Raw genomic sequence first — 13,449 nt, forward strand, 5'->3', positions numbered from 1 at the left:
AGATTTATTGTAGGGATTAGATCGTACAAAGTGTACAAGAACCTGGAGGCACAGAGATCTTAACAGTGATGTTGGAAGATCAGAGAAAAGTTGCTAATCATCATGAAGGGAAACTGGATAAATAATATTTTTAAGTCCCCTCTGCGTATGATGGTGGGCTTGCAGTTAGTGTAGGTCAGCAGGACACATAGGAAAGGAAAATGCAAGCTGAGATCCATAGAGACAGAGTGGAACCTGAGGAAACAAACTGGAACTCATGTGGCCAGAGGGAACTTGTTTGATGCTCACAACATCTGGATGACCTGAGATTAAAGCTGGTGCCTTTTACATGTTATTGCATGTACGCCTAGACTAGGACTCAGAAAATCCAAAGGAGGAGATCTGGTCAGAGCTGGAATCGCTGTTGACAGGCAGCTGCTCTATGTCAGGTGGGCAAGCAGGTCAGAGACAAGGTGTATGAACTGTAGCAGTGCCTGGGGCACAATCTTAATATAGTCTACCATGATTTTTCAATTAGACATATCAGGCTTGATGTTTCTGTTGGATGTCTGTGTGGACATGGTGGGAGAACGTCAGAATTTGTGGTCAGAGAGATTAACACTAGAATCTTAAGGTTTTTTAAAAAGAAGATTTCCATGGTTTATAAGATTTAGAAAAAAAAGAAAATTAAGATGACTACATTTTAGGGGACCAAGGAACTATGAACTTAAGACTTTAGGCTATTGGGGAAGTCATCCAAATGGACATGGAAGTAGTACACTATGATGATAAATATTTCAAAAAACTTGTGCCAAACCTATTTAAGTATTGACCAATGGCAGTAGATGGCTGAGAATAGGAGCTGGCTAACATGTCTCAAAGGAGGAGAGGTTTGTTAGCTTTTATTAGAGTAAGATAAAGAAGACATGATTTAAAACTAACATGAGGTGCTAAAGAATGCCACTTCTCTAGTAGATAGCCTGTTTTATGTTTTTCTTTGAAGATAAGAACTTCATGTGATTTTGGAGGAGCTATCTATTTTGGTGTTCAGCCTCACAAATTAGTGGACTTATGTCCCAGGCTGGACCAATAGAAAGTTATGGAAAGTGTTCACAAAGAAAGTAACTGGATCAAAGAATAGCTTTATTACCCAAGCTATTCAACTACAGTACTTCTGAATTGTAAATGTACTCTTCACGATGAGGGTAAAGATGATGTGACCTTGTTATCAGCAGCCATCTTGCCCACTGCCTAGAAGATGGCCATAGAATCCTGAGAAAATTATTTTGAGCAGAGACAAGTAGAAATAATGACTGAAAGTTGGAATAATATTTCTGATATTTGTTTGCATCTTTGAGAATACCTCTCTTCAGTTATATAGGTCCATAATTTTTTAAGGTTATGCTAGACATTAGTCTGAGTCTCTATTACTACTAACCAAAAGACTATTACCTATTAACTAATATACTCCTTCCTATACCCCATCACCGTGGCCTTGGACTGTGTGAGTTATAAGAGAACAAAGAGCCTTCATTATAGGTTTGGAGAGAGAAAAGATTCTCCAGGGAAGTGAGGTTTCAGTTAAGACTAAGAGTACAGAATGCTTGTTTACAGTGGGATTGAGTTTTGAAGGCCATGATGAAAAGGGTTCGAAGAGTGGGAAGTCTGAGTAAGAGGGTGACAGGAGAGAAAGTACTGAATAAAGGGGGACTTAATATCAATGCAAGCTCTTTGAAACAATTAACGTGCTAATATACTAACATATAAAATCATATTGCCATGGCTTTTGTGACTGCATATGTAATAAAAATATAGATCAGATTTTGTTTAAAATGCCACTTATACGAGCTATCTAAAGTAGTCAAATTCATAGGAATAGAAAGTAGGAAGGTGGCTGCCAGGACCTTAGGGAGAAAGAGATGGGGAGCTGCTATTTAATGATATTTAAAGATAGATCCCACACCAATATCAATAAAAACTGCTCTACACCTGGATATTTAATAGTGAACCTTGCAAATTTGAAAGATAAAGAGAATTTCCTGAAAGCAGCAAGAGACAAGTAATCTCTAAATTTTATGGGGAGAAGTATTAGTATAACAGCAGACCCCTCCACAGAGACCTGGAAGGCCAGAAAGGGCTGGCAGGATATATTCAGGGTCCTACATGAGAAGAACATGAGCCAAGAATACTTTATCCAGCAAGGCTCTTATGCATAATAGAAGGAGAGATAAAGAGTTTCCAAGATAGGCAGAAACTGAAAGAATATGTGATCATGAAGCCAGCTCTGCAACAAATACTAAGGGAGATTCTGTAATAGAGGAAGTCCAAGGGAACAATCCACAAAAACAGGGACTGAATAGGTTTCATGATGACACTGAATACATAGCTTTCAATAGTAACTCTGGATGTGAATGAGTTTAATGACCCCACCAAAAGGTGCAACTGCCGATTCTCACTGGATAAAAAAGCAAAACCCATCTCTTTGCTGTGTACAAGAGACTCATTTTAGACATAAGGACACCTACAGCCTGAAAATAAAAGGTTGGAGAAAAACGAACCATTCCAAAGGTCCTCCAAAGAAAGCAGGGGTAGCCATCCTTAGATCAGATAAATTACATTTCTTCACAAAGACTGTAGTAAATGATGAAGAGGGACACTATAACATACTTAAAGGATCTATCCAACAAGAAGACCTAACAGTCATCAATATTTATGCCCAAAATTTATGCCCGCAATGTGGAAGCTGCCAAGTGTATCAATCAATTAATAACCAAACTTAAGGCCTACTTAGATAATGATACACTCATACTTGGTGCCTGGAATGAAGCGCTTTCCTCAATCAACAGGTTTTCTAAACACAACATCTCTAAAAACAAGAGTTTTAAATGGTACACTAGACCAGATGGATTTCACAGATATTTACAGATCTTCCCATCCAAACACAATTGAATACACATTCTTCTCAAGTGCACATGGATCTTTCTCCAGAGTGGACCACATACTGGGTCACAAAACAGGACTTAATGATACCAAAAGATCGGGATCGTCCCCTGCATATTTTCACACCATAATGCTTTGAAATTAGAACTAAATCACAAGAAAAAGTTTGGAAGGATTTCAAACATATAGAGCTTAAGGACCATCTTGCTAAAAGATGAAAGCGTAAAGCAGGAAATTAGAGAAGAATGAAACATTCATGGAAACTAATGAGAATAAAGATACAACTGTTAAAAATCTTTGGGATACAACAGGAGCAGTCCTGATGGGGAAATTCATTGCAATATGAGCATCCATCCAAAAACTGGAAAGAACTCAAATACAAAAGCGAATGTGGCATCTAAAGGAACTGGAGAAAAAAACAGCAAATAGATCCTACACACAGCAGAAGAAGAGAGTCAATAAAGATTTGGGCAGAACTCAATGAAAGAGAGACCAGAAGAAATGTGTAATGGATGAACGAATCCAGGAGTTGGTTTTTTGAAAGAATTAATAACGTAGATAAATCATTAGGCAGCCTTATTAAAAAGAAGAGGGAAAGGACTCAAATTAATAAAATAATGAATGATCAATGAGAGAACACCACCACCACAAAAAATACAAACGAATTTTAAAGCTTATGATGAGCAGCTACATGCCAATAAATTAGGCAATCTTGGAGAAATGGACACATTTCTAGAAAACCACAAACTACCAAAACTGGAACAGGAAGAAATAGAAAACTGAACAGGCCAATAACCAGGGAAGAAATTGAAGCAGTCCTCAAATCCTACCAAGACACAAAATCCAGGGCAAGATGCCTTCCCAGAGGAATTCTATCAAACGTTTAAAGAAGCCATACCTCTTCTACTAAAGCTGTTCTGAAAGATAACGAGATGTAGCATTTGCAACTCCTTGTATGAGGCCAACATCACTTAAATTCCACGACCAGACAAAGACCCCACCAAAAAGGAGAATTACAGACCAATATCCCTCATGAACATGGATGGAAAAATTCTCACAAGATTCTAGCCAGTATTATGCTGAGTGAAGTAAGTCAATCGGAGAAGGAGAAACATTATATGTTCTCATTCATTTGAGGAATATAAATAATAGTGAAAGAAAGAGAAGAAATGTGTGGGAAATATCAGAAAGGGAGACAGAACATATAGAGAAGAAATGTGTGGGAAATATCAGAAAGGGAGACAGAACATATAGACTCCTAACTCTGGGAAATGAACTAGGGATGGTGGAGGGGAGGAGGGTGAGGAGTGGGGGTGAACGGGTGATGGGCACTGAGGGGGCACATGACGGGATGAGCACTGGGTGTTATTCTGTATGTTGGCAAATTGAACACCAATAAAAATAAATTTATTATAAAAAAACAAAAAAAACACAAAAAACAAAACAAACAAACAAACAAACAAAAAGATTCTAGCCAGTAGGAACCAACAGAGTGTTTCATTTCACTATTTTTTCTATTCCCCAAATGAAGGAGACCATATAATGTCTGCCTTCTCAGATTGCCCTATTCACTCGGCATAACACCCTCCAGTTCCATCCACATCGAAGGAAATGGTGGGCATTTGTCGTTTCTAATGGCTGAGTAATATTCCATTGTATACATAAACGACATCTTCCTTATCCATTCATCTTTCCATGGACACCGAGGCTCCTTCCACAGCTTAGCTATTGTGGACATTGGTGCTATAAACATCGGGGTGCAGGTATCCCGGCGTTTCATTGCATCTGTATCTTTGGGTTAAATTCCCAGCACTGCAATTGCTGGGTCTTAGTGCACATCTATTTTTTATTTTTTTATTTTTACCTTTTTTGGCAGATCTATTTTTAATTTTTTGATGAACCTCCACACAGTTTTCCAGAGTGGCTGTGCCGGTTCACATTCCTACCAAGAGTCCAGGAGGGTTCCCCTTTCTCCACATCCTCTCCACCATTTGTGGTTTCCTGCCTTGTTAATTTCCCCATTCTCACACATGTGAGGTGGTTATCTCATTGTGATTTTGATTTGTATTCCCCTCATGGCCAGGGACGCGGAGCATTTTCTCATGTGCTTGTTGGCCATGTCTATATCTTCCTCTGTGAGATTTCTGTTCATGTCTTTTGCCCATTTCCTGTTTGGATTGTTTGTTTCTTTGCTGTTGAGTTTAATAAGTTCTTTAGAGATCTATGATACTAGCCCTTTATCTGTTACGTCATTTGCAAATGTCTTCTCCCATTCTGTAGGTTCTCTTTTAGTTTTCTTGACTGTATCTTTTGCTGTGCAAAAGCTTCCTATCTTGATGAAGTCCGAATAGACCATTTTTGTTTCTCCGTCTCTTGCCTTCGTGGATGTATCTTGCAAGAAGTTAGTGTGGTCAAGATCCAAAAGGGTGTTGCCTATGTTCTCCTTTAGGATATTGATGGACTCTTGTCTCACATTGAGATCTTTCATCCATTTTGAGTTTCTCTTTGTGTACGGTGCTAGAGAGTGGTCTAGTTTCATTCTTCTGCATGTTGATGTCCATTTTCCCCAGCACCATCTATTGAAGAGACGGTATTTTCCAGTGGAGAGTTTTTCCTCCTTTATCAAATATTATTAGTTGACCATAAAGTTGAGGGTCCACTTCTGGATTCTCTATTCTGTTCCATTGATCTATGTGTATGTTTTTGGGCCAGTACCACACTGTCCTGATGACCACAGCTTTGTAGTACAACCTGAAGTCTGGCATTGTGATGCCCCCAGCTATGGATTTCTTTTTAATATTCCCCTGGCTATTCGGGGTCTTTGCTCATTCCACACAAATTTTAAGATAATTAGTTCCAGCTCTCTGAAGAAAGTCCATGGTATTTTGATAGCAATCCAGTGTCTGGGTGACTCACATGCCCAGGGGCACGAGGGTTAAGAGGGTTCCCAGTCTGAGGGATCCTGATAGGTGCTCTGTTCTGGGGACTGAATTTCTCCATGTCCTGCTGTGTTCGAGGGTTTGTGGTGTATGTGCGCCTGGTCAGCCAGGGATCTGGAGCATCCATTTGTACACTACTGACCTGGGGCAGGCAGCTTGTGGTCTGAGGGCCCGTGTTCCACTGACCCCCACCATGTCCAGTTTTGTGGTGACTCCTTCTCCCAGGACTTACTTGTTTCATATAATCCCTTCTCTGCCGGGTGCCTGGAGGCACTGCAAACACTGTACACATGGGGGTGGAGTGGAGGGTTAGGGCATTCCTGCGCCCTGTACTGAGCTGGGTTAGAGAGCACCAGAGAAGCAGTGAGTGCCCTGGGTTCCCTCAGAACGGGGACCCACAGCTTTCCTGTGTTGAGCTCCGGGTTGACCCCAGCGGTGTCGGAGAGGCATTTCCCCTCTGAGTATCCATGGTACCGATTCCCAGTGTCCCGCTCCCACTGTCCACATGGGAATATGTCCGTGAGCAGCCAGGCCAACCTCTCAGTGGGAATTGGGAGCAGGAGTTGCCTGCTATGGGTTCATGTACTCTCAGGACCATACGGGGGATGAATGGATGTGTAAACATGCAGGTGGAGCCCAAAGTCTTGGCGAGAGGACTGGGGCAGGAGGGTGGTCCGGGGGCTTGCGATGGGTATGGGCAGAAAACAGGGAAGACAAGCTGAGGGAGAGCAGGGAGATCTGTGGCTGAAGTGCCATCTCTGTCATCATGGGCACCTGCGAGGTTGTCATGCTTTTATATCAACTCAGGTGCATCAGAGTTCTCATCTGTGATGTCACCGCCATGCCCTGGCCAGTCAGGCATGCTCTCGGAGGGGCCTGGTTCAGGTGGCCAATCACCATGCAGCTCAGGTGGCCAATGTCAGATGGCTTTCTCATTGACCCTCCTGATACCGTTGCCTAGAGACAATTTTAAACGGAAAACAGAGTAGGAGGGGGCAAGATGATGGAAGAGCAGGGTCCCCAAATCACCTGTCCCCACCAAATTACCTACACAACTTTCAAATCCTCCTGAAAACCTACGAATTTGGCCTGAGATTAAAGAAAGAACAGCTGGGGATCCTTGGGTGGCGCAGCGGTTTGGTGCCTGCCTTTGGCCCAGGGCAAGATCCTGGAGACCCTGGATCGAATCCCACGTCGGGTTCCCGGTGCATGGAGCCTGCTTCTCTCTCTGCCTGTGTCTCTGCCCCCCCCCTCTCTCTGTGTGTGTCTGTGACTATCATAAATAAATAAAAATTAAAAAAAAAGTAAAGAGCGAACAGCTGGAATGCTACAGTGAGAAGAGTTCATGCTTCTATCACGGTAGGAAGATGGGGCAGGGGAAGAAATAAAGAAACAAAAGGCATCCAAGTGGGAGGGGCCCCGCGAGGACCTGGGTTAAGGCCACGGCGAGTGTCCCCAGGACAGGAAAGCCCCATCCTGGAGAAGCAGGGGTTTCACCAATCTTCCCGGGAGTTGGAGCAAGATCCCAGGAGGGGCGGGGATGCCCTCAGCCTCCCTGGGACACTAAGAGAGCACCAGCGCCCCCGGGGAGAGCGCACCCCACACCGTGGCCGAGCTCCCTAAAGGGCTGCGGCGTACATCCAGTGGGCCCCAGAGCAGCTTGGAGGCGGCTGAGGCAGCGGCTCCACTGGGAGGGAGCTGCTCGGGCCTGGGTGCAGATCGGAAGGGGCTCAGGCAGAGGCTCCATGCAGGGAGCTGCACGGCCCTGGGGACTGCTCAGAATGCATTCGGGCAGAGGCTCCACATGGAGGGGCCTGGGCGGCCTGGAGCACAATTCCAACAGCTCAGGCCTGGGAGCAAAGTGCGCCAGGGACTCAGCCCAGGATCGGCGCCTCCCGTGGGACAGACAGAAGCCAGGGAGGCTCAGGACAGCAAGGACACTCTTGCCGCCAGGTGGCCCCGAGCTGGTCAGATCAGCGGCCCCTGCCCCCAGAGCATCCAGGCTTCTGCAGACTGCAAGCTCCATAGCTACTGCGGGAGCTGACTCCAGGACTCCAGAGCTGGCCGCCTCTACTGTTGTTGTTCCTCCTGGGACCTCACAGGATAAACAACCCCCACTGAGCCTCACAGTGGCCTCACCGGCTAAACAGCTTAAACATCTTTCATTGAGCCCTGCACCAGGGAGGGGGCTGAGCAGCACCCCCAAGTGCTAAAACCCAAAAGTCAGCACAGCAGGCTCCTCCCCCAGACGACCAGCTAGTGGACAGGGGAAAAACAAACTATTGTCCAAGAAGCACTGGAAAGTTCCAGGGGAAGCCGAGGGATTTACACTATAGAAAATGAGAGGAGACTCTCCCTTGATTTTTGTTTTTTGCTCCCCCCCCTTTTTCTTGTATTCTATTCTCTTTTTTTCCTTCTTTTCTATTTTCCTTTTTATTCGTTTTTCTTCTTTTTGTTCTTCTTTCTCTTTTTCCCAATACAACTTGTTTTTTGCCATTTTACACATTCTTTTTGTTGTGTGATTGCTGAAGCTAGGACTTCTAGTCCTATGTTGAGTAGCAGTGGTGAGAGTGGACATTCCTGTCTTGTTCCTGATCTTAGGGGAAAGGCTCCCAGTGCTTCCCCATTGAGAATGATATTTGCTGTGGGTTTTTTGTAGATGGCTTTTAAGATGTCGAGGAATGTTCCCCTGTATCTCTACACTCTTAAGAGTTTTGATCAGGAATGAATGCTGCATTTTGTGCAATGCTTTCTCTGTATCTATTGAGAGGATCACATGGTTCTTGTTTTTCTGTTGCTGATACAATGAATCACATTGATATTTTACAAGTGTTGAACCGGCCTTGCATCCCAAGGATAAATCCTACATCGTCATGGTGAATACTCTTCTTAATGTATTGTTGTATCCTATTGGCTAATATCTTGTGGAGAATTTTTGCATCCATGTTCATCAGGGATATTGGTCTATAATTCTCCTATTTGGTGGGGTCTTTGTCTGGTTTTGGAATTAAGGTGATGCTGGCCTCATAGAACGGGTTTTAAATTACTCCGTCTCTATCTTTCCGAACAGCTTTAGTAGAATAGGAATGGGTTCTTTTTTTAAATGTTTGATAGAATTCCCCAGGGAAGCCATTTGGCCCTGGACTTTTATGTCTTTAGAGGTCTTTGAGGACTGCTTCAATTTCTTCCCTGGTTATTGGCCTGTTTGGTTTTGTATTTCTTCCAGTTCCAGTTTTGATAGTTTATGGCTTTCTAAAAATGCATCAATTTCTTCTAGATTGCCTGATTTATTGGCGTTTAGCTGTTCATAATATGTTTTTAAAATCGTTTGTATTTCCTTGGTGTTGGTAGTGATCTCTCCTTTCTCATTCATGATTTTATTAATTTGAGTTCTGTCTCTTCTTTTTAATAAGCTGGCTAATGATTTATCTATCTTATTAATTCTTTCAAAGAACCAACTCCTGGCTTTTTTTTTTTATCTGTTCCACAGTTATTCTGGTCTCTAATTCATTGAGTTCTGCTCGAATCTCTATTAACTCTCTTCTTCTGCTGTATGTAGGATCTACTTGCTGTTTTTTCTCCAGCTCCTTTAGGTGTAAGGTTCGTGCTTGTATTTGAGTCCTTTCCAGTATTTGGATGGATAATCGTAATGCCATATATTTCTCCCTTAGGACTGCTTGTGCTGCATCCCAAAGATTTTGAACCATTGTATATTCATTGTCATTAGTTTTCATGAAACTTTTTAATTGTTCCTTAATTTCCTGGTTGAAGCTTTCATCTTTTAGCAAGATGGTCCTTAACCTCCATGTGTTTGAAGCCCTTCCATACTTCTTGTTGTGGTTTAGTTCTAATTTCAAGGCATTATCGTCTGAGAATATGTGGGGATGATCCCAATTTTTTGGTATCGGTTAAGACCTGATTTGTGACCCAGTATGTGGTCTCTGTAGAAACTTCCATGTGCACTTGAGAAGAATGTGTATTCAGTTGAGTTTGGATGTAAAGTTCTGTAGATATCTGTGAAATCCATCTGGTCCAGTGTATCATTTAAAGCTCTTGTTTCTTTGGAGATGTTGTGTTTAGAAGACCTATCTAGTGTAGAAAGTGCTAGATTGAAGCTGCCAAGTATAAGTGTATTATTATCTAAGTATGTCTTAACTTGGTTATTAATTGATTGATATATTTGGCAGCTCCCACATTCAGGGCATATATATTGATGATTGTTAAGTCCTCTTGTTGGATAGATCCTTTAAGTATGATATAGTGTCCCTCTTCATCTCTCACTACAGTCTTCGGGGTATATTTTAGTTTATCTGATATAAGGTTGGCTACTCTTGCTTTCTTTTGAGGACCATTTAAATGGTAAATGGTTCTCCAACCTTTTATTTTCAGGCTTTAGTTGTCCTTGGGTCTAAAATGAATCTCTTGTAGACAGCAAATAGATGGGTCCTGCTTTTTTATCCAGTCTGAAACTGCAGCTGTGCCTTTTGCTGAGGTTGTTAAGTGCATCCACGTTCAGAGTTACAATTTAAAGATATGTATTCAGTGTCATAATGATACCTATTACCAGTCCCTGTTGTTGTGGATTGTTCCCCTGGAATTCGTCTATTACATACTCCACCTTAGTATTTCTTGCAGAGCTGGCTTTGTGGTCACATACTCTTTCGCTTTCTGCCTATCTTGGAAGCTCTTTATCTCTCCTGTTTTGAATGAGAGCCTTGCTGGATACAGTATTCTTGGCTGCATGTTCTTCTCACTTAGGACCCTTAATATATCCTGCCAGCCGTTCCTAGCCTGCCAGGTCTCTGTGGAGAGGTCTGCTTTGTGCTAATACTTCTCCCCATAAAAGTTAGAGATTTCTTGTATCTTTCTGCTTTAAGGATCTTCTCTTTATCTTTGGAATTTGCAAGTTTCACTATTAAATGTCGAGGTGTTGAGTGGTTTTTATTGATTTTAAGGGGTGTCTCTCTATTTCCGGATCTGAATGCCTGTATCCCTCCCCAAATTAGGGATGTTTTCAGCTATGATTTTTTTCAAATATGTATTCTGGATCTGTCCTTTTCAGCACCCTCGGGAAACCCAGGTAAACGAAAAAAAAAAAAAACCCAGGTAAACGTAGATTTTTCCTTCTGAGGCTGTCATTTATTTCCCTTAAGATATCCTCATGATCTTTTATTCATTTGTCTCTTTTTTCCTCAGTTTCCCTCCTTGCCATCACCTTGTCTTCTATGTCACTCACTCATTCTTTTACCTCATTAACCCTAATCATTAGGACCTCTAGTATGGATTGCATTTCATTTAAGTGACTTTTAATATCAGCCTGATTAGATCTAAATTCTGCAGTCACGAAGTCTCTTGAATCCTTTATGATTTTCTCTAGAGCCACCAGTACCTTTACACTTGTGCTTCTGAATTGGCTTTCTGACAGTGAATTGTAACCCAAATTTTGTAACTCTGTGGGAGAAGGACTGTTTCTGATTCTTTCCTTTGATGTGAGGTTTTTCTTCTAGTCATTTTGCTCAGTGCAGAGTGGCCAAAAATGTTGTATTTGAAGAAGCATGAACTCTTCTCTCACTGTAGAATTCCTGCTGTTTTCTCTTTAAATCTCAGGCTGAATTCCTAGGTTTTCAGGATGATTTGAAAGTTATCTGGTGGGATCCCTGGGTGGTGCAGCGGTTTGGCGCCTGCCTTTGGCCCAGGGTGTGATCCTGGCGACCCGGGATCGAATCCCACTTCGGGTTCCTGGTGCATGGAGCCTGCTTCTCCCTCTGCCTATGTCTCTGCCTCTCTCTCTCTCTCTCTCTCTCTCTCTCTCTCTCATAAATAAATAAAAATTAAAAAAAATAAAAGGTCAAGGTTTGCTTTAAAAAAAAGAAAAAGAAAGTTATCTGGTAATTGGGAAGGGACAGGTGACTTGGGGACCCTACTCTTCCACCATCTTGCCCCCACCTCCTCTGTTTTCTGTTTCAGCATGGTTTCTAGGCAACAATATCAGGAGGGTCACTGAGAAAGCCATCTGACATTGGCCACCTGAGCTGCATGGTGATTGGCCACATGAACCAGTCCACAATGAGATCCTGATTGATTGCTGGGGTATGGTGGTGACATCATAGAAGGGCACTATGATGCACCAGGGTTTTGTAAGGCAACCACCCAGGCCCCTGTGGTGTGGTGAAGAGATGGCACTTCAGGCACAGACCTCCCTTTTCTCCCTCACGTTCTCTGCCCTGTTTTCTGCCCCTGCTATGGCAAGCCCCTTATACACCCCTCCTTCCCCAGGGCTCTTGCCAAAACTTTCTCCTCCACTTGCATGATTGCACCTCCCTTCATCCCTGTCTGTAGTTCTGAGTGTCCACGAACCCATAGCAGGTGACTCTTGGTCCCATTTTTCACTGTGAAGTTGGCCTGGCTGCTCACGGACATATTCCCATGTGGCCTCTGGGAGAGGGACACTGGAAATCCATACCATGGATACTCAGACAGAGGGGAATAGCCTCTCCCACACCTCTGGGGTCACAACTGGGCTTAACACAGGAAAGCTGTGAGACCACGTCCTGTGGGAGCCCAAGGAACTCACTGCTTCTCTGGAGCTCTTGAACACAGCTCAGTACAGGGCACATGAGTTCCCTAAACCTCCAGTCCACTCCTATGTGTACATGTCTGCATTGGCCTCCAGGCACCCAGCAGAGAGGGGATTTTATGAAACAAGTAAGTCCTGGGAGAAGGAGTCACCTGATCACTGGACATGATGCTGGTCATTGGAACACAGGCCCTCAGACCAAGAGCTGCCTACCCCAGCTCAGTAGTGGAAAATCAGTTCCCCCAGATCCCTGGCTGACCAGGAGCCCACAGACCACAAACCCTCAAACACAGCAGGACACTGAGAAATTCAGTCAACGGAACAGAGCACCTACCAGTAGCCCTCAGACTGGGAACCCTCTGAACCCACGTGGCCCTGGGCATGTGAGTAACACAGACGCTGGATGGACCAAGAAGCCTCACACCACCAGCACTCCAGCAGAGCCCAGAATAAGGCAAGGGGGTCCAGGGGACACTGGGTTTGCTGATGCCTCTAAGTCATGAGCCTTGCATCCCACCTCATCATTGTGAAAAGGAGGCACCTGCACAGGGGGATCAGCATGTGCCTTGGACCTGAAGACCAACCTCACAGCTCAGCTGTACTCACTTAGGCCCCTGGTAAGTGGGCTGCCCTTGTGATTTGGACTTGGGGTTACACATCCTGGACAGGGCTAGGCCAAGCAGGCCCCTGGATTGCAGGTTCACCATGTGCCACTGGATCCTTGACTACCAGCATTTCTCAGCACTAGGGCAAGCCGGCCTCTGCTTAGGAAGAATTCATGAGATTGAGAAAACTCTCGTAAGACTTATCAAAGAAATGATAAAGAATCCAAACAAATAAAATCATAAATGAAAGAGGCAGATCACAACCAACTCCAAATAAATGCAAACAATTATAAAGAATATTATGAGCAATTATATGCCCCAAAATCAGGCAATCTGGAAAAAAATGGATGCTTTTCTGGAGCTTATAAGCTAGGAGAACCGAAATAGGAAGAAATTGAAAACCTGAACA

General features: G+C 43.4%; 1 protein-coding gene across 1 annotated transcript in view; it reads right to left on the bottom strand.

The window, feature by feature from the left end:
* Positions 1 to 12,278, bottom strand: part of LOC129515032 (synaptosomal-associated protein 47-like) — a 65,487-nt gene extending 53,209 nt beyond the window's left edge. Inside the window, exons 1-3 of the mRNA XM_055333729.1 lie at positions 12,144 to 12,278; positions 6,696 to 6,815; positions 6,258 to 6,355 (exon numbers count right to left, since the gene is read on the bottom strand). Of these exons, the coding sequence (XP_055189704.1) occupies positions 6,258 to 6,355; positions 6,696 to 6,815; positions 12,144 to 12,278 (353 nt within the window). The remainder of the gene's footprint in view (positions 1 to 6,257; positions 6,356 to 6,695; positions 6,816 to 12,143) is intronic.
* Between the last annotated feature and the right edge of the window lie 1,171 nt (positions 12,279 to 13,449).

The sequence above is a fragment of the Nyctereutes procyonoides genome, unplaced genomic scaffold, assembly GCF_905146905.1.
Source record: "Nyctereutes procyonoides isolate TBG_1078 unplaced genomic scaffold, NYPRO_anot_genome, whole genome shotgun sequence".
Taxonomy (NCBI): Eukaryota; Metazoa; Chordata; class Mammalia; order Carnivora; family Canidae; genus Nyctereutes; species Nyctereutes procyonoides.